Raw genomic sequence first — 21848 nt, 5'->3', positions numbered from 1 at the left:
CTGGCTTAGGAAGCCTTTCCTTCTTGTGTCATTTTAAAAATACCTTATTTTCCTCTAATACATTTGCAGCTTTTCTTTTTATTTTTTAATGTTTAGATAGTCAGTCCATCTGGAATTAATTTTTGTGATGGTGTGAGGCATTGACTGGTGACCTTTGAAAGCCATGTAGAGGAATATGGCAGGGTGCCGGCAATGGGCTGGAGCCCCAGGAAGAACCAGCCCACATGTTGCTGGGGACCTGCAGGCCTGCAGTAGCTGGAGCTGAGCTGCTCCCTGAGTGGACAGATATCTGAGCCCATCTGGCCCAGGAGAGGAGGCAAGCTACATTTCAGAATCCTTCCCAATACACAGAGCTGCTGAGGGCATTTGCCAAGTCGACAAGTAGAGCTAACGATACTCCCCAAAAGGTACCCAAATATCTTTAACATGTTATGTGGTTCTCAAGGAGCTTTCTGTCCATTACCTGCCTCGATGCCAACATTGTGATGCAGGTGGAAGGGAACTATTTACCATCACAGGAAAATAAAGTGCAGAGAGGTTAAGTGACATGTCTGGGGTCACAATCCTGGTGATTGGCAGAGCCCCACTAGAACCTAGACTTCCTGCCGCTAGGTCCTCAGCTCCTTGGACCTCTCTGTGCATCAGGCTCTGAGTCACTGTCACTGCATCTGCCCCCTTCGGTGTAAGGGAGGATCTGACCTAAAGCTTTCCTAAATGTGTGCTCCCCCATGGTGGGGTACGTGAGACTGGAAAAATCCACCCTCCACCACCCGCTGAGGGTTTGGAGCACCAAGGCCTCCTTTGGCGTGTACCTCCTCCTCTCCCTGAGCGTTCCTCGGAGGGTGGGAGGGGAGATGAGTCAGGCCGGGGAGGGAGAGCTCAGCCATAAACAAGCGGGACTGACAGCGAGCACTTTCCCTGAGGCGCGTGACCTCCCACGGGCCTCCAGGGACTCTGCCTGAATGGCAGAGCTTCAAAATTTCATGATCTAGGCTCTGCAGATTTAATTTGCTCTATTCACGAAGGCAGCCACAGAAGGGGGAGGAAAGCTTTTAGAGGGGAGATGGGGGGATGATGGAGAAGGTAAATTATTTCTAGTCCCTCAATGGAGAGCTCAAAAAGTTGTTTTTTAACAAGTGTGCCATTTTTGCAGATGCCTAGCGTGCCTGTGCTGGCTCTTTATCCCCTCCAGCTCCAAGCCAAAAGGACATCCAGGACACGGAATTGTAAAGCTGGATCTGACTTTGGAGATCAGATGATGCGATCCCTCGGGGTTCATGGGAACCCCATGTACCCCAAAGCAAGTGATCTGTTCAAGTTCGGGGAGCTCTGGGAATAGAACCAGGTCTCTTGGATCTTGGCCTGTACTTGTTCTGGTGACTTCCAGGAAAACCCTGGGGAAAGCACAGCTACTGGATACATGATGAGAAAGTAAAAAGAAAGAGGCAGAGAGAAATAGGGGCAACAAGCCCAACGGTGACCAAACAGGGCTTCTCTCCACCCTGGGGCTGCAGCGAGGGCTGGGGAGCTGTGGGGCTCCTACCTGCTCCAGAGGGATGACGAGGAAGGAGCCACCTCCTGCGCTCTCGGTGACGATGGCCAGGAAACGGGCATTGACGGCGCAAAAATGGTTATCATGCACATTCTTGGTGATGGGGATGCCGTCGAAGCAGTGCTCCCGGTTGGCCACCTTGCCGTAGACGTTCCGGAACTTGGAGCTGCGGTACTGCGGACGCCAGGACATCTGTGAGGGGCCAGGAGAGACAAGGGTCAGGCCGGCCACTGCCTCCTGAAGGGCTGGGCTGAGCACGCGCAGGAGGGAAGCTGGTCTCCAGGGGTGCAGGGGGTGGGTGAGCAAGGCCCAGTGCCCACCCGCAGCATGTAGGAAGCGGGAAAGGGGCCTCCAAGAATTGAGTGCCTGGAAGAACCACTCTTTCAGCAAAGCCCAAAAGAGCAGCAAGTGGCATGAGGGCATTCACTCGTGTCCTGCTTTCAGTAAAATACCTTGCAGAAAGGATGGCGGGTCCTCTCACTCCCAAGGGACGGGCCATGTGACAGAGCAGACCATCTACCCAACAACATGTCTGGGCTGCCTCTTGCATGTCAGAAACTTTGCTTGATTTAGTATGGGAGGTGCAGACAGAGGAGGCAGGGTGCTCACCCAGAGAGAGAACACTTCTGACAATGAGGGGTCCGGGAGGAAGATGGCCCCCTCTATGTGCAACACGACCACCCACTAGCATACCCTCCTCTGAGTCTCTCGAAGGCTTCTAATCCACAAGTGCATCCTCAGAAATCTCTTAGTTCTATACATCATCATCATCATCATCATCATCATCATCACCAGACCCAGAGAGGTTAAGTGACCTGTTCAAGGCCACACAGCTAATGAGTAGGGCCAGGAACACAAGCCTCCTGACTGGAAATCAGAGTCTTTCCTCTGCCTTTGGAGCAAGGTTTCTCAATGTGTGTCTCACAGATCACCTGTATCAAAATCACCCACGGTGGGGGAGGTTTCTGAGCTGCTCACATCATTTGTTAGAAATGCTGATTCCTGGGTCCCAGTCCAGACCTACTGAATCCAATTATTTTGAGAATGGGGCCCAGAAATAGGCATTTTAGTCCAGCTTCCCCACCCCAGTGGGAGAGAAGCTCACTGACGTTTGTGAGCCCCTGTCCTAGAGAATATAATGGCATCCTCCCCCCCATCATCCGTGATACAGGGTCCAATTACTGACCAACTGGGCCTGACTGCATACACCATGGAGAACACAGATGTGCACGAGTGGGTGGTGGAGGACAGGATGGGCAGCCCACCAGGGAGTCCAGCTTTACTGTAGGATGGCACCTCCTATGGGAAGCCCTATGAATAGGTGCCACGGCAGATGGAGCCCAAGTAGGTGCTCTTCTGACAGACATGCATCCAAGTTCAATGAGCACCCACGAGTCCCCAGCCAGGGACCTGGCATACAGCAGGAGCTCCATAAATGCTTTGTGAAGTGAACATGCTTCTAGCCCAACTTTGCCATTATCCATGCCCTCCCCTTCCTGCCAAACCTCCTGATACGACTTGAGTCTCCGCCTCATCTCAGGATAGAAATTTCTTCACGTGAAATTTCCAAGGGGAAGAAAACAAAAGGAAATACCACCACAGAATCAGGAAACCAACCCTGGGAATTTGCCTGAAAACAAAACTTTGGGTTTGATTTAAATGAAGCCAGGAGCTCAGCCACAAAGGCCTCTTTATTGAAGGAAGAAGTTCAGATCCAATGAGGAGAATCCCAGGGCTCTTCAGGCAGCGCTCTGGACCCCCTCCCCCTCTTCTCCAGTCCCTGGTCACTCTCCTCCCAGCCTCTGCTCATACTGTACCCCCTTCTCAGTCCCCTCTCTGCCAAGTTCTGCCCAAGACTGTTCAGGACAAAGTCCTGCTGGAGAGGCAAGCGCACTGGGCAGGAGCCCGGTTGGTCACCTCTGGCTGTGTGACCTCAGGCAAGCCTTTCCAACCAACTCCTATTAGGATTACATCAGTGATGCCCAGAGTGCAGTCCCAGGGGGTCACGCATGGCTCCCTTCCACAGTACAGAGATGACGTTTTTAATTTTACTAGTGACGTATTTATTTTAATTTGCATTAGAAAAAAATACAACTTGGGTGCCAAGTCTATGATTTCACAGACCTCAGTACTAAGAAAGCAAAATTTAAAAATAATGATCAATTCAAAGAAAAATATAATATGAAAAATATGGTTTTGGTGGTATGTGGCCCTGGCAAAAATTCAATCTGATATAGGAGTGTTGGGACTCACTCTGTCTCTTTCACAGTCCCCCAGAGAGAAAGGAGGTGGCGAGCCTGCTCATTCCTCCTGTTCCTTGTTGGTGCAGTTCTGGCCCAGAATGCCTTTGCCCCCTTGTCTGCGCAGCCCAACCTTAGCCTTCAGGGCCTGGCTAGAATCTGACTAACCTTCCAAAGGTCCAGGGCAGAGCATCTCTGTGGAGAGCAGCCCTGGCCTGCAGCCTGGAGAAAACAGAGAGCGTCTCTCCAAAGCTTTGTCCTCAGCACGGCTGGTGCTGGCCTCTCCCCATCGGCTGGTAGGCTGGGGCTGATCTTTCCGCTGGACATTTGGAAGGGCTGGGGAAGGAGGCCAGGGGGCCCTGGTGGTGACCGTTCCTCATCCCTGGGCCCGCCCCTTCACCCCACACAAAGCCACAGCGAGTGTGCCTGGCAGAGCGCTGGACCGGGAGTCTGCGGACCTGGGTTTTCACTCCCCATTCTAACTCCTACTGGCCTTGGGGAGACACTTTGCCTCTCCGAGATGTTCTAAAATGAAGCCCATAATTTCTGACTTTATGTGGTTGTTTTAAGAAATACAGTAAGATGCGTAGGTATAAGGTCCCATTTGAGATAAGATACCACTGCTGCTTCTGGGGGCCCAGTCGATGGAGAAAACATTGCACTCAGACCTCGCTTTCCAATATCTTATGAGCCAGTGGAGGAGATGAAACCCATGCTTGACAAGTGAGAAGTCAGGGAAGGGGGCATTAGGGTAGGCTTCATGGAGGAGGGGGCCATCTGCCGGCACTGGACGTGGACTGTGCACAGTCCCCCATGAGGTGGAAACTACGACTGCCCTTGTTGTGTAGGGTGGGAAAGAGACTCAGCCCAAGTGCAGGCAGAGCACAAGCACAGCGTTCAGGTGAAGCCATTCTTTCTGACTCTGCAGGCCACATTCTGTTTTCTCCCCCTTCTTATGTAATACTTGCAAACACAAAATCACTGAGAGCATGGTGCCATAGGTACCCGCCGCTTACCATTACCATTAACTCTGTGCCACATTTCTCCTCAGTGTGTGTGTGTACATATGTACTTCTTTCTGTTTTGTTTTTTTTTTTTTGGCTTTGTGGAATCATTTGAAAGGAAGCTGCCAACAACATGACTCCTGCTCCCTTATTACATCAGCATGCGTTTCCGACAAAGGAGACAATTTCCCACATGAGCACATCGCTATTACCACACTAAGGAAATCAGCAACTCCTCAATATCATCTCATACTCAGTCAATATTCTAAATTTCTCAAAATGCCTTTTATGGCTATTCTGTATCGTGAACCAGGATTGGTAACTATATTGCTCCCACATATTTCATTCAGTTATGATCTTTTTTTGGGGGGGGGGCTCTTTTAAATCTAAAACAGCCCCAGCCTTTTTTTTTTTTCTTTTTTTCTTTTTTTTAAGTGACACTGACTTTTTAAAGACATCAAATCAATTGCCCAGGAAACATTCTGATGATTTGTCTCCTGTTGCTTTGTGGTCTCTTCAAAATCATTTCTGGATTCCCAATAAACTTTAGGAGTCAGATGTAAAGCCTTGATTCAATCTGCATTAAAGATGCCCCTGCTACTAATCACTGGCTTGGGCAGGGGTGAGGACGGGGAGGAGGGGACGGAGGGAACTTGTGAGCGTGCACCTGGCCCCACTGGTGCAGTGAGGGCACGGGCTGGCTAGTGCTGAGGGTTTGTTCTGGAGGGTGGCAGACAGATAGCTGGAGGACCTGGGAGGCCAGATCAGGCACTGGTACACACTGTGGGCCAAAGTGGAGCATCTGCAGGCCCCTGAGGTCTGACCTCTCCACCCACGGTTACTAAGGAGCTGACTTCATTCTGAGGTCAGATGCACGGGTGTGCAGTGAGGGAAGAGAGAAGCCTCCTCCCTATTGTGCCAGAGAGAGGAGGCTACACTGAGGCTAGGACTGGAGGGGCTGCTCAGACCCCAAAGGGAAATCAGTGTGGCAGCCAAGAGGTCACCTGAAAATCTGGTCCTTTGCCTTTTGTCCCTGGCCCTCAAGGCCAGCCCAGAGCCTGGTGGACTTCCCCCAGCTAGTTGTAGTGAGGACAGGACACACACTAGGTTCTCTCTAAACCTTTGAGGAGCAGTCAGCCCAAGACTGAGACACATTTGAGCTCCCTAAAAGGAAGAGTTTTATTAATAGTTAGAGCTGCCTGGGATGGAAAAGGAAGTTAACTTTGATAGGTAATGAGCTTCCCATCCCTGGAAGGGTTCCAGATTCAGATGGATGACCTCTAGTTCAGGGCAACATGGAACAATAGATGGGAATAGATGACCTTCTGGCCCCAAGATAACAGAGTTCCTCTACTTTATTAAAGACATTGTATTGCAACAGAGATGAGCGCTGGGCTCAGAGAGTCCCTACAAGACACCCCGGCCAGCGACATTCCTTCTCTGTAACACAGGGATGGCAGTGCCTCCCCAGCTGGGCTGCTGAGATGCAGAATGACAACAGCTCTCACAGCAACTGCCATCTCCCCTCGGCCTTCCCACACTGCCGATTAATGCTTGGCCACCTATGTTAAGGTGTATCCATTTTCTCCCTCCCATTACTAGGGTGTAAGTTACCTGATCATCCAACTCCTCCTGGTTCCTACGCAGCCTCACCCCACCCCAGGCTTGGACCTGGACTCCTACCAGCAGGGGCTTCCCAGTGACTCTGGTTGAATACTCCCCTGGTATGGCGGGAGGGTGAGGGCCAAGGTCAGACACCACTGCCCAGGTCCTTGGATGTGATCGGGGGGGAGTCTCCCTCAAGGATCCCCCTCCACCACCAGACCTGTGATTTCAGTTTAGTGAGATTTTGAGGTTTAGAGCAGATACCCAACTCTGGCCCCCAGGATGGTCCTTACCCTCACCCCATCAGGCCTTCTGCATCCAAGCCCATTCTTGCAGTGTTTGTCCTACTGGTCACACAGCCCCATCCCTCTGAATTCCTTGTCATCAAGATACCAAGGCCTTTTGAACTCAGTACAGCCCTCAGGCTGGGGCTTAATGAGTCCCTTGCAACGGACAGCACATTATCAGCAAGGTGACTAGATCCTGCAGAACCACCCCCAAAACCCATCTGCATCCAAGACCCTCTCCAAGCACCACCTCAACATCACCTCATTCGACCCCACCTGCAGCTGTCCAGTGGGCAGAGCTGGGCGGATACGACAATCCTGCTGAAAATATATGGTACATATGTGACTAATCTAAGGCTCAGTTAGTTTAAGATACTGACCCAAAGTCACAAGCTATGAGAGTAGCCAAGCCAAGACCTCAGTCAAGAACTTCTGACTCTTAGTCTACTGCTCTTTCTGACATAATAGATGTCTTCACCTCCTTCTGCCTCTCCATGCAAATTCTTACTCCTCTCTACACACTTTGTACCAAACAGGGAACTACACAAAAGTGTAAAGAAACTGAATAGTTTGCAGGGCTTGGGAAATCGGAAGGAATCCAGAGGTTTCTATTTTGGCTGGTGTTTGCTAGCTGTGTGACTTCAGACTAATTACTCAACCTCTCTGAGAATCAGTTTCTTATCTGTAAAATGCAAACAGTACTGCCCAGCTAGCTAGATGTAATGAAGCAACCAAATGCAAAGTGCCTGGCAAAGTGTCTGGCATGGGGCAGAGAGGGGATGGTTGTCACACACTAGTTCTACCTTTGCCCCTTCTCCTGTAAGGGAGAGGTGCTGCTCTCAATTATGTGTTTACTTGGAGGAGGCGGCAGGGCTGGGGGCAGGAGGAGGGAGGGAGGGAAAGGCCCTGGCTTCCAGATGTGCGGGGCTGCTGGGCCTGCTCCCTGGCGGCCTCTCCCTGGGCCCAGGGCCATCCTGGTCTCCCTCTGAGAGGAGGAGGGCCCGGAAGGAAGAAGTATTCATTTTGCAGCTGAATGGCCCTTGTAGCCTCTTAAGAAATGGAGGCAGGCTTTTTTCTCCTCTGAGATAATCGCTATGTACACTCCACATGGAGACAAATTGTATCCTGTCCTCCAAGCCCCAAAATGATTTATTGTGGGCCAGCGGGTGCACTTTCTAATGACAACGGCTAAAATTCAGTCCTTTAACTGGAACATAAACAACTTACAGGGTAGTTTTGTTCCTGTCTCTGACTCAGGTGAGAGGGGGTGGGGGCAGCTCATGGCTACAACCTAGGGAGAAATGCCAGCTGGGGAGCCCAGGGGACCTGGGGATCTGCCCTGGAGGCTACTGGGCGCTTGTTCCCATGGGGCAGCCGTTAGGATCTGTGGGAGAGCCACTCCCTGAACACTTGCTGTCAGAGGAAGGCTGATAATTTCAGTCTTGTTTAGGTCACTAACTGTATGACCTGGGATAAGGCACCTTCCTTCTCCAGGTTTGGTGTCCTTTTTGGGGAAATGGGGGTAGCAGCCACACCTCCCTCCTGGAATCCCTATGAAGATGAGACATGAGAACACTGGGGACAAGGGCTTTGCCAAAGGTATGCCACTCTAATGAATGACAGATAACTATCATCAAAATCTCAGCTGCATTCGCCCACAACATTCTGGGTCCACAAGTGAGAGCTGGTCAATGGGTCCTCCTCCATCTTTGAGTCAGCTTTGCCTTCCTGAGCCCATGGCTGGACACCTGGAGGGACATAGTGCCTGTTCCCAAACTGGAGGGAGCAAAAGTAGACAGGCCATTGAGATCTGAGTGGCTGGTCGAAGAAGCTCATCAGATCAGGCAGTAACTACTTCGCTTCAGTCTCCTCCTCCATAAAATGAAGGGCTAGATTGTTTTTTAGCAGGAGGACACTTTCTCTAAATAAAGCATTACTTGGAACTGCAAAATGTAAAATGTGTAAAGGTGGAGCTGTTTGCATTCAAATCTAGAGGGAAACTGGGAGCACCTTTAAGCAATGGTCCTGAGGCTGTACTGCAGAACCCAATTTGAGAACCTAGGGAGTGAAGAAAGGTGCCAGAAACCTGAGTTCCGGCTGGCCTAGCCACCAACTCGCTGGGGATCCTCAGGCAAATCCTTTCTTCTTCTCCCACAGGAAGTTTTAGGGCCAGACCCTCCAGTTCTGCCATTTCATGGTCACTGAGTTCTCAGTGGCTGCTGGGACTTCTGAGAGGATACTGTAGTCATTCAAAAAACTCCCAGCATGAAGAAGATGGACCACAAGTGTTCTCTCTTAAATGCTCTCTGATTGCTAAATCTGCGGGGTTCGGGCCCCTGGGGCCACAGGAATCCCTCCAGGGTCTGTCTCTGAGCTCTCTGCACTGGTGGCACCCTTGGCACAGCCCATCTCAGCAGGGGCACAGGCAGAGGGGGCTGGCCCACTGACCCTGATCCACCCGCAGGCCAGAGTTCATGACGCTGCTGCAGCTCAGCAGGGAAGGCTCTGCAGCCAGCGGACCTCCATTTGCATCCTGCCCCACTTCACCCAGGCCAAACTCAGAATTCTGAGTCTCTCGGAGACCCAGTTCCCTTTATCTGTAACATGAGCTCCCTGTGAGCATGCTTTTCCCCTTCCTGGAATGTGTCTTCTCTCACTGCTTTCAGGTCTTTTCTCAAAAGTGACCTCTCGATGAGACCTTTCTCAAGCACATGCCGTCACCCACCACATTATATATTTTAGCTCTTTGATTTGGGCCCCTCTCAGGCAGGTAGGGATTTCTGCCACTTCAGTTCACTGCTGTGTCAGCAGTGCCTTAAAAAGTACTTGGTGCATGGCATGTGCTCAAAGAACACACCTGCCAGTGGACCTAAGGTGGTGGTGTGCCCGTAAGTGGTTAACACTCAGCTCTCTGAGGCAGGGCGGGGAGCCCAGGTTTGTAAATACTCTCACTGCAGCCAATTTCAAGGTCCTCATATAGCATCACTGAATGTGCGGTTGGGCTAAAGTTAAAATGCAATGGGGATGAGATGACAGAAAAAGAGGCAGGACCATTAAGACAGCCAGGTAGACAACTAGAGACTGTGGCTTTTACCATGTCCCTCACTACAGCATCGATCAGACCCTGGGCCTGGTGAGTCCCTAACCTGGCTATGCATCCGAATCATCTGAGGAATGTATCATGAAGGCGCGTTTCTGTGGATGCCGGCGTTTGGGAATACCTGCTTCAACTAATGCACCTAAGAGTAAGCCAAAGCCGCGCTGGCCCACAGGACAGCTACTAGCCACCTGGGACTGTTTACACTCAGATTAATTAAAATGAAGTCAAAATATAAATTCAGAGGTAGTCAGACTGACCACATTTTGAGAGCTCACTAGCTGCCTGTGGCTAGCGGCTCTACCATACTGAACATCACCTACTACAGACCATTTCCATCACTGAAAAAAGTGCTATTGGACGGCACTGGTAGAATATCAATTAGCCCCTAAGGTCGCATCCTAGAAGAAAAGAATGTGGAGCTCCCACTGTGGCTCAGCAGGTTAAGAACATGACTAGTATCCATGAGGATGCGAGTTCGATCCACAGGATGTAGCCTCGGTCAGTAGGTTAAGGATCCGGCATTGCCATGAGCTGGGATGTAGATCACAGATATGGTTCGCATCCTGCATTGCTGTGGCTGTGGCATAGGCTGGCAGCTACAGCTCCGATTTGACCTCCAGCCTGGGAACTTCCATATGCTGCGGGTGAGGCCCTATAAAGACAAGAATGAAAGAAAGGAAAGAAAGAGAGAAAGAGAGACAGAAAGAAAGAAAGAGAAAGGAAGGAAGGAAGGAAGAGAGAGAGAAAGAAAGGAAAAGAAAAAAGAAAAGAAAAGTAAGGAATGCAACTGACATTTGCACCCAGGAGTTTCTGGTTGGGATGTTCAAGGACCATGGAAGGCCAGGTTCTGCAGTCACCCCACTGGCTTTTTCTCCATCCCTTGAAAACCCTTCTTAGGTTCCAGGCCAACTCACAGAACATCCAAGGCAAGCCCCTCAGTCTTCTCAAGGATGAGATGGGAATTCCTCCCCTCTGTTAAGCTTCATCTTGCCTTCCTTACACCATCAGGGAGCAGATCAAATCTAGGGGGAATGAACACGATTGGGATGGCACCTTCTCAACAGATGGGAGGATCCAGATCCAGCACCCATGGATGCTGCACCTGCCCATCACTTGAAGCAAGTCCAGCCAGATTTGGAGTCTATTCCTGGAGCATGCTTCTGCCCTGAATCCCCACAGCCCTTCCTGTTCTTCTGAGCAGGACTGGACCCGTGAGGAGAAGGCTGCCAGCCTCTTCTGCTCCAAGCTCTTCAGGAGAGCCTCCTATCTCCCCATGATGGCCCTTGAACTGGGCAGTTGCCAGATTCTAAAATCCCCGGATTCTGCCCTGTGCTCCTCTTTTTCTGGCTTATCACACTAATCATAATCACCTACATTTATTAAGTGCTCGCTGTGAGCCAGCATTTTACATTCATTACATCCTGTAATCCTTATAATAACCCTAAGAAATGGATACAACTATTATCCCCATTTACAGATACAACTGGGCTTGTCCGAGGTCACTTAAGTGGAGGAACTGGGATCTGAACTCAGATCTGACACAGGATCTCTTACTGAACGCAGCGCCTTAGACCGCTCGGCCATCCTGACGGCGGGCCAAAGGGTCTCTTACTTTACTTGTTTGCTCCACCACCACACTGGATGTCAGTGAGAGCAGACACTAAGTCTCATTGTTCTCCATTTTTCCAGGACTTACAATTAAGCTTAATATAATACTGATGAATGATTACTAAACATGTGAATGAGTGAAGGAAAAAAAAGACAGGAAGAGGGAAGAATGACCCTGTCACTTCCCCTTCAAGCCTCCAAAAGCTGCCAGATCACAAATCTTGTCCATTCCTTTCTGGGGATCTGCAGGACCAGATCCCATCTTGTAGAATCCGACATGGGCAGAAAGCAGGGAGAAGGAAACATTTGCCTCCCTATGGGCCCAACTTTTTTTACATGTGGTCCTAACAAAAAAAGGCATTCACACAACCACAGCCTGCCAGTGCAGAAGTAGGCCCTTGGGTCCACTAAAATCCAGCCTCTCATTTCACAGACTGAGGCCCAGAAAGAGGAAGTGACTTGTCCAAGGTCACACAGCAAGGTCATCTGATGACCAATCCACACTGCAAGCCTCCTGTCGAGGGGTGGGGAGTTAAGGGGCGTAGGACATGGCTCTGCCACCTCTCCTCTGCAGGCAGACTTGGGGGGAGTGTCTGGGGAGGGCAGGTCCTACCCAGGGTAGCACCTACCCCCACATTGGGGTTCTGAGTTCTGTATTCCTCTGCCCAGGGAGGGAGTGGGTGGTGGAGCTCAAAGCACAGGCCCAACAGATGGTTTCTATTTGCAGCCACTGAGCCTGGTCTGTGCCAGACTCCTGACCTATTTTGAGGAACTGAGGGCCCCGCTGGCTCAGGGATGGCCTCCCACTCGCACCCCTTAACCCACAGTTTGGCAGGAGATCAGATGGGTGGGTCAGGGCCAGTGAAGAGGAGGAGTGGGGGAGGAAAATCTTTGAAAATGAGGAGGAAAACCTTGAAAATCCTGGGGCAGAAGCTTGAACTCTGGAGCAGGGATCCGCAGGGTAAGGGCCTCAGGCTCCTTATCCAGGCTCCTGGGCCCCACTTCAGACCTGCAGGATCACACTCTCTGCAAGTGAGCTGGGGAATCTGCCTTTGAACCAAGCTCCCCAGGGGATTCCTATTATTCAGTGAACCACCTATGGACCAACTGCACTGGCATCATCTGGGAACCAGTTAGAAATGCAGAATCACAGGTCCTACCCAGGACTGAAGTAGAATCTGCAGTTTAGCAAGATTCCGGGTGATGGGCAGATGTGTCAAAGCTGAGAAACACTGTTCTAGCTCAGTGCTTCTCAAACCTGAGTGTGTATCAGAATCGCCCCGTGAGCTTGTTAAACACAGATTGCTGGGCCTCATTCCAAGATTTTCTGATTCAGGAAGTCTGGGGCCTAGGAGTGTGCATTTCTAACAAGTTGCCAGGTGCTGCTGAAGATATTTAAGCTCCTGAGCTATAGCGGAAAGGGCACTGTGCCCTCTGAAGCCTTAGCACTGTGACTTTTCATAAGTCCCTTTACCTCTCTGAGTTTGTCCATCTGTAAAATGGATAATATTATTCATACCTTTTTCCTAGAGCAGCTGTGAGGCTCCAATGAAATAATGTGCGTGAAAGTGCTTTGTGAACTACGACATAAAAGTTATTATATAAATCAATTTGTACCTTAAAAAGTGGTGAAGATGACCTCATTGGCTCTTGGCAAGTCGGTCCAAGAGTTATGCGTTGCTTGAGGGCTTTTTAAATTTTTTTAAATTAAATTTAATTTTTTTGTCTTTCTTTTTTTTAAGGGCCGTACCCATGGCCTATGGACATTCCCAGGCTAGGGGTCAAATCAGAGCTGTAGCCACCGGCCTACACCACAACCACAGCAAGGTGGGATCCAAGCCGCACCTATGAGCTACACCATAGCTCACCAGCAATGCCAGATCCTTTAACCTACTGAGCGAGGCCAGGGATCAAACCTGCGTCCTCATGGATGCTAGTTGTGCTCATTACCGCTGAGCCTCAACTATCAAACAACCTTTTTTAAAATAGGGGAACTCCTCGAAGGCTTTAAAAAAATGTTTTTTAATGTTATTTTATTTTGGCCAAGTATATAGAAGCTTGATGTAGGATCTCAGTTCCCAGACCAGGGATTGAACCTGGTGAAAGTGCTGAGTCCTAACCACTAGACTACCAAGGAACTCCCTCAAAGGCTTTATTCTGCATTCCTGGACTGCCTAGCATAAGACCGGGCACACAATAACTGCTCCATAAGGGCTGGTGGAATTCAACCCAAGACTGCTGGTTCCCAGCCTGACTCTCTGACTCTTTCCACAGCAGTCTCTACTTCTCACATCCTCCTTCATGGCTTTCTGATCTCTTGATAGGTGAGGCTAAGCAACTATTTTAAAAAGGTTGTTTGATAGTTGAGGCTAAAGGGTAAGCTGTGGAGAAGCCAGGTATAGCTGCCACCCCAGACTCCTCCCCTGTGAAGTGCCCTGCCTGACCCTCCAGAGGAGTTGGGATCCCACGTTGAGAGCGCCTGGCCCAGCCTCTGGCACGTGGTGGGCGAGCCCTCCATGCAGGGGTCCTTCCCACTGCAGGATCTGATCACCCAGGGAGCCCCAAGCTGGGGCACCGCAGGCCTTGTATGCTAATGGGCAGACCTAGCATGGGCTGATGCCGCTCCCTGTCAATGAAACCTCCTAAAACAACACGCCAAGTGTGCACCCGGGAAAGGGGGCAGTCAGAGCTGCCCACAGGTGGAGTCCCCCAGGCTTCCTGCAGAGGAGCCCTTCTCCTTGTTGGTCCTTGTAGCCAGAGGACCCTAGAACTGTCCACTTCATGGACCAGGACCTTGACTTCCTGTCACCTGGAAATGCAGAAAAAGAGAGGCTGATAAATAGTCCCTGGGGGAACGGGTATGTGGTTTGGGCCTTCTTCTTCCCAAGAGATAATTATCTAAATTGCAACCAGGGGAGGGCATGGAAGAGAAGAATGGTCTGCATGCTATGCTATAGTATCTTGACTGGAGAACAGAGGAAGCCAGCCCATCTGTCCATGCATCGAATGAGAAAGGAGAGGTTGAAGAAAGAGAAGGGCAAATACCATATGATATCATTATGTGGAATCTAAAATACGGCACAAATGAATCTATCTACAGACCAGAAACAGACTCAAAAGAGATAGAGAAAAGACTTGTGGTTGCCAAGGAGGTAAGGGGAGGGAGTGGGATGGACTGGGAGTTTGGGGTTAGTAGATGCAAACTATTACATTTAGCATGGATAAACAACAAGGCCTCCTGTATAGGTCAGGGAGCTATCTTCAATTTTCTGGGACAGACCATGATGGAAAATAACTTTTAAAATGTTATATGTATATATATGCATGACTGAGTCACTTTGCTATACAGTAGAAATTGGCGCAGTATTGTAAATCAACTATACCTTAATAAAAAGTTTAAAAAATAAAAAAAAATTGAAGCTAAAAAAAAAGAAGGAAAAGAGAGGTTGAAAACCTTTACATTACTGCAATCATCTTGAGTATCAGAGAGGGCAGGGCATCAACTTGCCCACAGAGGAGGAGACACTAGGCCACATGCACCGAGCTCATTTGGGGACAATCTCTGCATTGACTGCTCTGCAGTGTGCCTAAGGAATGCCGCCAAAGGGTGTATGTGTGTGTGTGTAGGAGTCACCATTTCCTCTAAGATGCTGAAACAATTCAAGAGGCCTCACCAGCCAAGGGTCTAGAAACTAAAGCAGAAACTTTCTGATTAAACTTAATGTTAATCAAATGTGAGAAAATAAAACAGCTTTTATTTGAAAGACCCTCTGACCGACTCCTGTCTCAGATGTTCTACCTTTCACCAACTGCCTTATAAAAAGAACCACTAGCTAATTCAGGGCCCAACAAGGAAAGTGGACTTTTCCTGGATCTTTGGCCAATTCCTCTACCACAGCCTCTGTTCTCCAAACTCCCAAGGGACGCAGCCTCCTTCGAGGTGGCCATGTTGTGTCTTGGGGGACCTCCAGCTCCTCTCCAAAGCTCTGCCCAGTAGCACTGACCCTCTCTCAACAGTGACAGGCTTGGAGTTTAAATGTGAACTACGTGAGGCAGCTGTTGGTGGCAGAGGCGGCAGCCAGAAGTTGAGAGAGGGGCATGGAGAGGAGGACAAAGGGAAGCATAAAGATTTTATTTTCTAGATATGTTGCTGTGGTTTTCTCTTCTGCACTTCCTAACCGTGGCCTTCCCTCTCTCCTTTTTAATGGCATCCATTCACCCAGAGCGGGTCAGGACTATTCAAGCAGAAATCTGAACAATTCAGGTTCTGACATCCAATATGAAATTTGCAGCTACACAGCAGTCATTTTTTGTTGTTGTTTTTTTGACCACACCTGCAGGCACATGGAAGTTCCCGGTCCAGGGATGGAACCCGAGCCACAGAAGCAACAATGCTGGATCCTTAACCTGCACCACAAGAGAACTCTGACACGACAGTCTTAAGAGCCAGACTTGAGAGGCTTTGCTTGACTTCTATCTCCCCTGATAGCAAATGAAGAGTGTCCCCTAGCCGACCTGTCGGCAGACACAAGAGGGAGGGGAAAGTCCACTCCCTGAAGATGACAACAGGACGGGAACCAGAAAGGGAAGTGCAGGTTCAGAAGCACGTGCCGATTCCTGATTTTCCACACTCTGGGCCAGAAACTCAGGGGGGATGTGCCCAGTGGCTTGAGGGTGGTGCTGAGGGCAGAGGGTAGCGAGGTTTCTCTCCAACTTCTTGATTAGGATTTTAGAAGGAGAGAAACCACTCCTCAGGATGGCACTGGGCCAAATAAGAGAGCCTCACAGGATTGAGATGGCCAAGAGGAATGGCCAGACAGAGGGGGCCAGGAGTGCATGCTGGAGTCTCCTTCAGCTCTTGGCTGGTGGAGAGTCCCCAGCAGTCAGGCCCTGCATATCCCAGGTGGAGGACATGGAAGATCTAAGAGCCTCGGGCCACCAGAAGCAGCAAGCCAACCACAGCAGAGGCTGTGGCGAAGACAGGCCTGGGGCAAGATGGACGGTGAGACAAAGGCCCCATGGGGGATGAACCCTGCCATCAGGGCCAAGGAAAGATGGGTGAGTTCATCTGCAGTGGCAGATACCCAAAGAATGCCCTGGGATGGGTCAGACCAGCCATATCTCAGTGGACAGCAGCCAGGACGTGTCTGAGGACCAGCACAGACCCAGAGGTCCCCCTTCCCCAGACTCCTGAGGTCACATAAGCCTTGGCTGTCTGTATCCCCAGATGCAATTTTTAAAAAGAGCCGGACTAGGAGGAGCTCTGAAAGACAAATGTTGGGAGTCATGCAAGCAGAAGCCAAATGAGCCCAAAGAGGCTGAGCCTTTACATCACTGACTGTTTAAATTACTCACTCATGGTGACTCCACTGGCTGGGACTGAATGTGTTTTATCACTGTGGCCCCCCAAGGTGGGGCTCCTGAATGCAATCAGATCGGCTTCAGAGAAAATAATCTGTATCTTCTTACACACTACTACACATAAAATAAACAAGAAGGACCTACTGCATAGCACAGGGAACTATAGTCAGTATCTTGTAATAACCAATAATGGAAAAGGATCTGAAAAAGTATATATATCTATGTACATCTATCTAGCTATCTTGTCTATCATCTATCTACATGTCTGCGTAGATATATAACTAAATCCCTTTGCTGTACACCTGAAACTAATACATTTAAAATACACTATACTTTGGAGTTCCTATCGTGGCGCAGCGGAAATGAATCCAACTAGGGACCATGAGGTTGCAGGTTCGATATCTGGCCTCGCTCAGTGGGGTTAAGGATCTGGCGTTGCCTTGAGCTGTGGTGTAGGTTGCAGATGCAGCTCAGATCCTGTGTTGCTGTGGCTCTGGTGTGGGCTGGCAGCTACAGTTCAGATTCGACCCGTAGCCTGGGAACCTCCATATGCTGCGGGTGCGGCCCTAAAATGACAAAAATATATATATATATATAAAATAAAATAAAATACACTATACTTCAATTTAAAAAAAAAAAAAAAAAGAATCTGTATCTTCTTTGCACATCCCAGCTATCAGGTCCGCCATGAGGGCTGCACAGCCTGACCATGTGAACAGCGCCCCCTGGAGTTACACATGCAGGAATAGGGGTGCATTGTGCGTCCCTTCACCACGAAGAAGTGGCTGCAGAAGCAGGAGACAGAGGGAGAGAGCTCTTATCAACAAGGGCAGAAACCAGGCTTGAACAGACAACAAGAAATGGAGGGACACTTGTCATTCTGAGTTTCTGATGCCCGGTCATACGGCTGCCCTGGGAGCCTGGGAGGCTTGCCTGCTGGTAGCTCTCTTGTCTCCCATTAGTAACAGTCAACAGAGACAGAGTCTGTTTGTAGCAACTGACAGAGATCCCACTCCAGCAATTCAGAGGGACAACACGTGGCTCTCCTTGGGCAGCTGCCCTGAGCCATTCTAGAAGCCAGTCTACACTGACAAGTGTCAATACTGGCAAGTAGAAGCATCTCATCCTTAGGCAGCTCAAGAGAAGGGGCCCTCCTTGCACTAGTGTGTCAGGACTTTCTCCACTACGGTTGCTGCTATCAATAGGCTGAATTGGTGGGGCTCTGATGACCCTGCCCCTGGGGGCTTGCCCTTCCTGAGCGCCAGCAGCATTTCCTGGCTGTAGCTCCCAGTGGCACTTGGTATACACTTCAGGGTCTGATCTATTCTCTTTACATGTAAAAAAGAAGGCTTGAGAAGGCTATAAGCTGGGTCCACATGTCTGCTTTAAAGGTGGGAAAAAACAGGAACTCTAAAATCAAACAGACCTGGGTTTTAATTCTAGGATCACCCCTTCCGAGGTATGTACTATACACACTTTAGTCTAGCGTATTAGTTTTTTGGAACTTTCATTCTTATCTGTAAAAAGAAAGAATAATAATGCCTACTTCTCTGGGCATTTTCCATCCTCTTGGTTTCCCTTAGTGCATCCTGCACACATAGTCAATAGCCAACTGTTGGGTAAGTGACTGGCTTTTTGGAGGGCTGGGGGAGGGTCAAACATGACTTTAGAACTGTTCCGCGACTCTGCCATCTGGGTGTTCCCTGAGAGCAGTGGGACTAGTGCTTGGAAAGGGGAGGTGTGGCAGATGTTTCTAATTGGCTACATACCAGCCATTCCCACCCCTTTCCACCCACCTCCCCTACTCACTGTCCCAGCATCCCTCACACTTAGCAGAGACCCTGTGACCCAGTTCTGTGGGAGACTTCTGGAATTCTTTTCTTATTAATAAAAAAGACAGACATATAAGAAAAGCTCTTTCTTGACAAACTGGTTGATGCATTGCTTCTAGCCTTTGTTTCCATTTGAGAATATAAAGCCCAGAGCTGTGGCAACCATCTTGGGCCCATGAGGTGACAAGCTCATGATCAAAAGCTAACACGATGAAGAGGCAACAGAAGGAAAGAAAAGGCCTGGGTTCTTTTGGCCGCACCCACAGCATATGGAAGTTCCTGGGCCAGGGATTGAACCCGAGGCACAGCAGTGACCCAAGCTGGATCCTTAACCTGCTGTGCCACAAGAGAACTCCCAAGCCTGGGTTCTTAATGACATTTCTGAGCCACAAGATCAACCTTAGACCTCCTCACTGCAGGCCTCTTATTCAATAAACCATAAATATGCCTACAGCTTGAGTCATTCTTTTTTCTTTTTGGTTGCACTCATGGTGTGCAAAAGTTCCTAGGCCAGGGATCAAACCTGCACCACAGCAATGACAAGTACAAATCCTTAACCATTAGGCCACCAGGGAATGCCTTGAGTCAATCTTGATTGACTTACTTGCAGGCAAAAGCATCCCAACTGATAAGAGAGGAAGCAGAAAGGGTGGGGATAGCAGATGTCTAAGTCTTTAGCCATTGTCTATAATCTGCCCTCGTGAGGTCTCCATGTCTCAGCGGCTCTACCCCCACAGCCAAAAACCTAGAGATTATGAGGAGGCCTGGACACCACACAGCCCCACTCATGCCTGGTAGGCCTGCCCCTGCCAGAGGGCAAAGGAAACCAAGGCCCCTCCACTGCCTTTCCAGGCTTTATCTCCTCTCTCAGCAGAGTTCCTTGGGGTGGGCTGAGGCAGCTGCCTCTGCACAGCTCAGGGGAGGGTAGGGGGTAATAATGACGACCACTGGCGGAAGAAAGCCATAATCAGATTCACACTGCCCACTGCTATACAAGCACCCCCATGGAAGCTTCCCAGTCCAGCAATGGTGTTAAGGCTTGAAAGGAGGTTTTTTCTTTATTCCACTGAATGCTGTCACTACTGCAGAAGCCTTGAGAAAGAGGGGTGGAATGAAAATGAGGTAATGTATGTAAAACATCTGGCACAGTGCCTGGTGGGTAATGAGCAAACGCCAGCACCCTGCTTTCCCCTCCAACACAATGGCAATGTGGGTGACAAGAACCAGCAGTCGGGAGGCTCCTTAAGGGTGGGGGTGCCTCTGGCAGGGGACCCTCCCACTGTCCTGATGGGATTCTTGGTTTTTGGAGTATTCTCTCTCTCTCTCACACACACACCTGGTTCAAGAGCCCAAGTTCATTGATTCCGCAACGAATTGGGTCACGACTACAGGGTCAGGGTTCTCAATCAGCATCTTCTTTCAGCCCCACCCCAATCTTTCTGATCTGACCCCCACAGAGGCTGCTCCTATCACTGACCCTTCTGCTGGTCCCCCATCCACTTCAGGAGTACATGTTGAAGTTGCTGAAGCTGATGCCTATGGAGAGTGCTTAGCATTTTCATACACATCACTGCATCCCAGTCCTGGTCCCAGGCTGGGTTCTTCGCATCATGCCTTCCTGGTCACTATGAAAATCAAAGCTGTGGTTCCCTGAGTGCCAACGCACTGGCAGCATCTGACCTCTGCAGTCTCACCTCTGCAGATCTCACTGTTGGCTTCATTCGCAGATTCAGGACCATTCTAGTCTGTACAGTGCTTTGGTGAGAACAGATAAAGATGCCTCTTCCTCTGGACAGATGTAGCTCCAGGCCAGAGCCCATGGCTTGATGAGTGGATTTCAGCCACTCCTCTGCCAGGTGCCCTTGTACAGGGCACAACTCACACAACTGTCCATGATGACCATGCCTGGAGTCTTTCAAATTACCCTCCTGTGTTTCTGACCTGAATGCTATTCTCAGATATTGACGGGCTCTAGAACTTCTGATATGGAGTGGCTCAGCAACAACAACTTTACAAAACACCGAGACATACTTAGTACTCCCCAGCTCCATCCCTCAGCTCACCTGGCACTCCCTGCAAGACTCGCCTCCCCGGCTCCCTCCGGCTAACACAAGTCACGGTCAGCACTTCTGTCACCCAGTTCCAATTCATTCTGCCCTGCTCTGCCTGGAGATGAATGACAGTTGTCCCTGGAAACACAGGGTCCCTTCCTCCTGTGCTAGCATCTCACTCTGATTAGAGGCCTTTCTCTATAGCTACTGTCACAGGCATGTTACTTTACCTCTTATGGTCCTGTTTGCATGTCAAGTAGGGTCAATAGTGGTGCTTCCTCGTGTAAGGAGGATGTGATGTGAGGATTAAGTGAGAAAATGCTTGTAAAATGCTTAGACGTTGCCTGACACTATATGCTTAATCCACACAGCCACTGTAAAGCCTTTTGACTCAGCAGTTCTTGTTCCTTTGCTTATAACATGGATAAAGCAACATGTTCATGTTATAAAGCTTTTGACACTTAACATGTAGGACTTGCTGTGTGTCAGGTACTACAGTTCTAAGTATTTCACAGTATCAATTTCCTTCATCCTCAACACACCTTAATGAGGCAGGTGCTATTTTCTTCCCCAAATTAATGGAGAGGAAACTGAGGCACAAGGGTTAAGTAGCTTGCTCAGGGTCACCTAGGGAAGAGGTAGCGCAGGGATTCAAACCCAGGCCTTACAGCTCTACTGAGTATGTGCTTAACAAGCAGGCTGTGGGGCCTCGATGGCCATTGTGGGAATGAAATGAGATAATGTATGCAAAGTGCTTGGCACACAGAAAGCACTCAATATATGGTCATTATGCTAATGTAGCATTATTGTTGAATGTTCATCATCATTATTACTAATATATGCAAAGTGCCCACCAAAATCAAGCTGCCCTTTCTTCTTTCTCCCTCCCTCCAGCACTGATGTTGCTGTGTTTTGGTGGTGGGTGGGATTCTTGGCACTCTTTGTAGAAGGTTTCTTGCTGGGTTTCCAGTTTGAGGGCAGGGAGAGAAGATTTGGGGTACAAAGGAGGGAGTGAATAAACGGCCTCTACACAGAGCCTCATTGAACTGATGGTACCTCAGACACACAGCAAATGGAGCTGGCTGCCACAAGGGGAGGCTGGGAGGTGGGGGTGAGCACGGTGAGTCTGGCACAGAAAGAACATTATCCCCATGAGCCTGGGGTCTGTGCGGTAGGTAGGCAGACAGAGGGAGATCAGACTGCCCCTG

At 49.7% G+C, this 21848-nt stretch overlaps 1 protein-coding gene across 12 annotated transcripts in view; it reads right to left on the bottom strand.

Moving 5' to 3' along the window:
* Positions 1–21848, bottom strand: part of CORO2B (coronin 2B) — a 143382-nt gene that overhangs the window by 67811 nt on the left and 53723 nt on the right. For 10 of the 12 annotated variants that reach the window (XM_084979341.1, XM_003121757.6, XM_084979367.1 and 7 more), the window contains one exon: positions 1544–1744. In XM_084979341.1, the coding sequence (XP_084835467.1) occupies positions 1544–1744 (201 nt within the window). Of the gene's footprint in view, positions 1–1543; positions 1745–10702; positions 10811–21848 lie in introns of all 12 variants that reach the window. The other 2 variants (XM_084979345.1, XM_084979364.1) reach the window with 1 other exon arrangement.

This window comes from Sus scrofa, chromosome 1 (assembly GCF_054392235.1).
Source record: "Sus scrofa isolate SSC_HxYL_T2T_F1_AM1 chromosome 1, Sscrofa_HxYL_maternal_Yorkshire_Landrace_v2.0, whole genome shotgun sequence".
Lineage (NCBI taxonomy): Eukaryota > Metazoa > Chordata > Mammalia > Artiodactyla > Suidae > Sus > Sus scrofa.
This window is presented reverse-complemented; position numbering and strand designations above follow the sequence as displayed.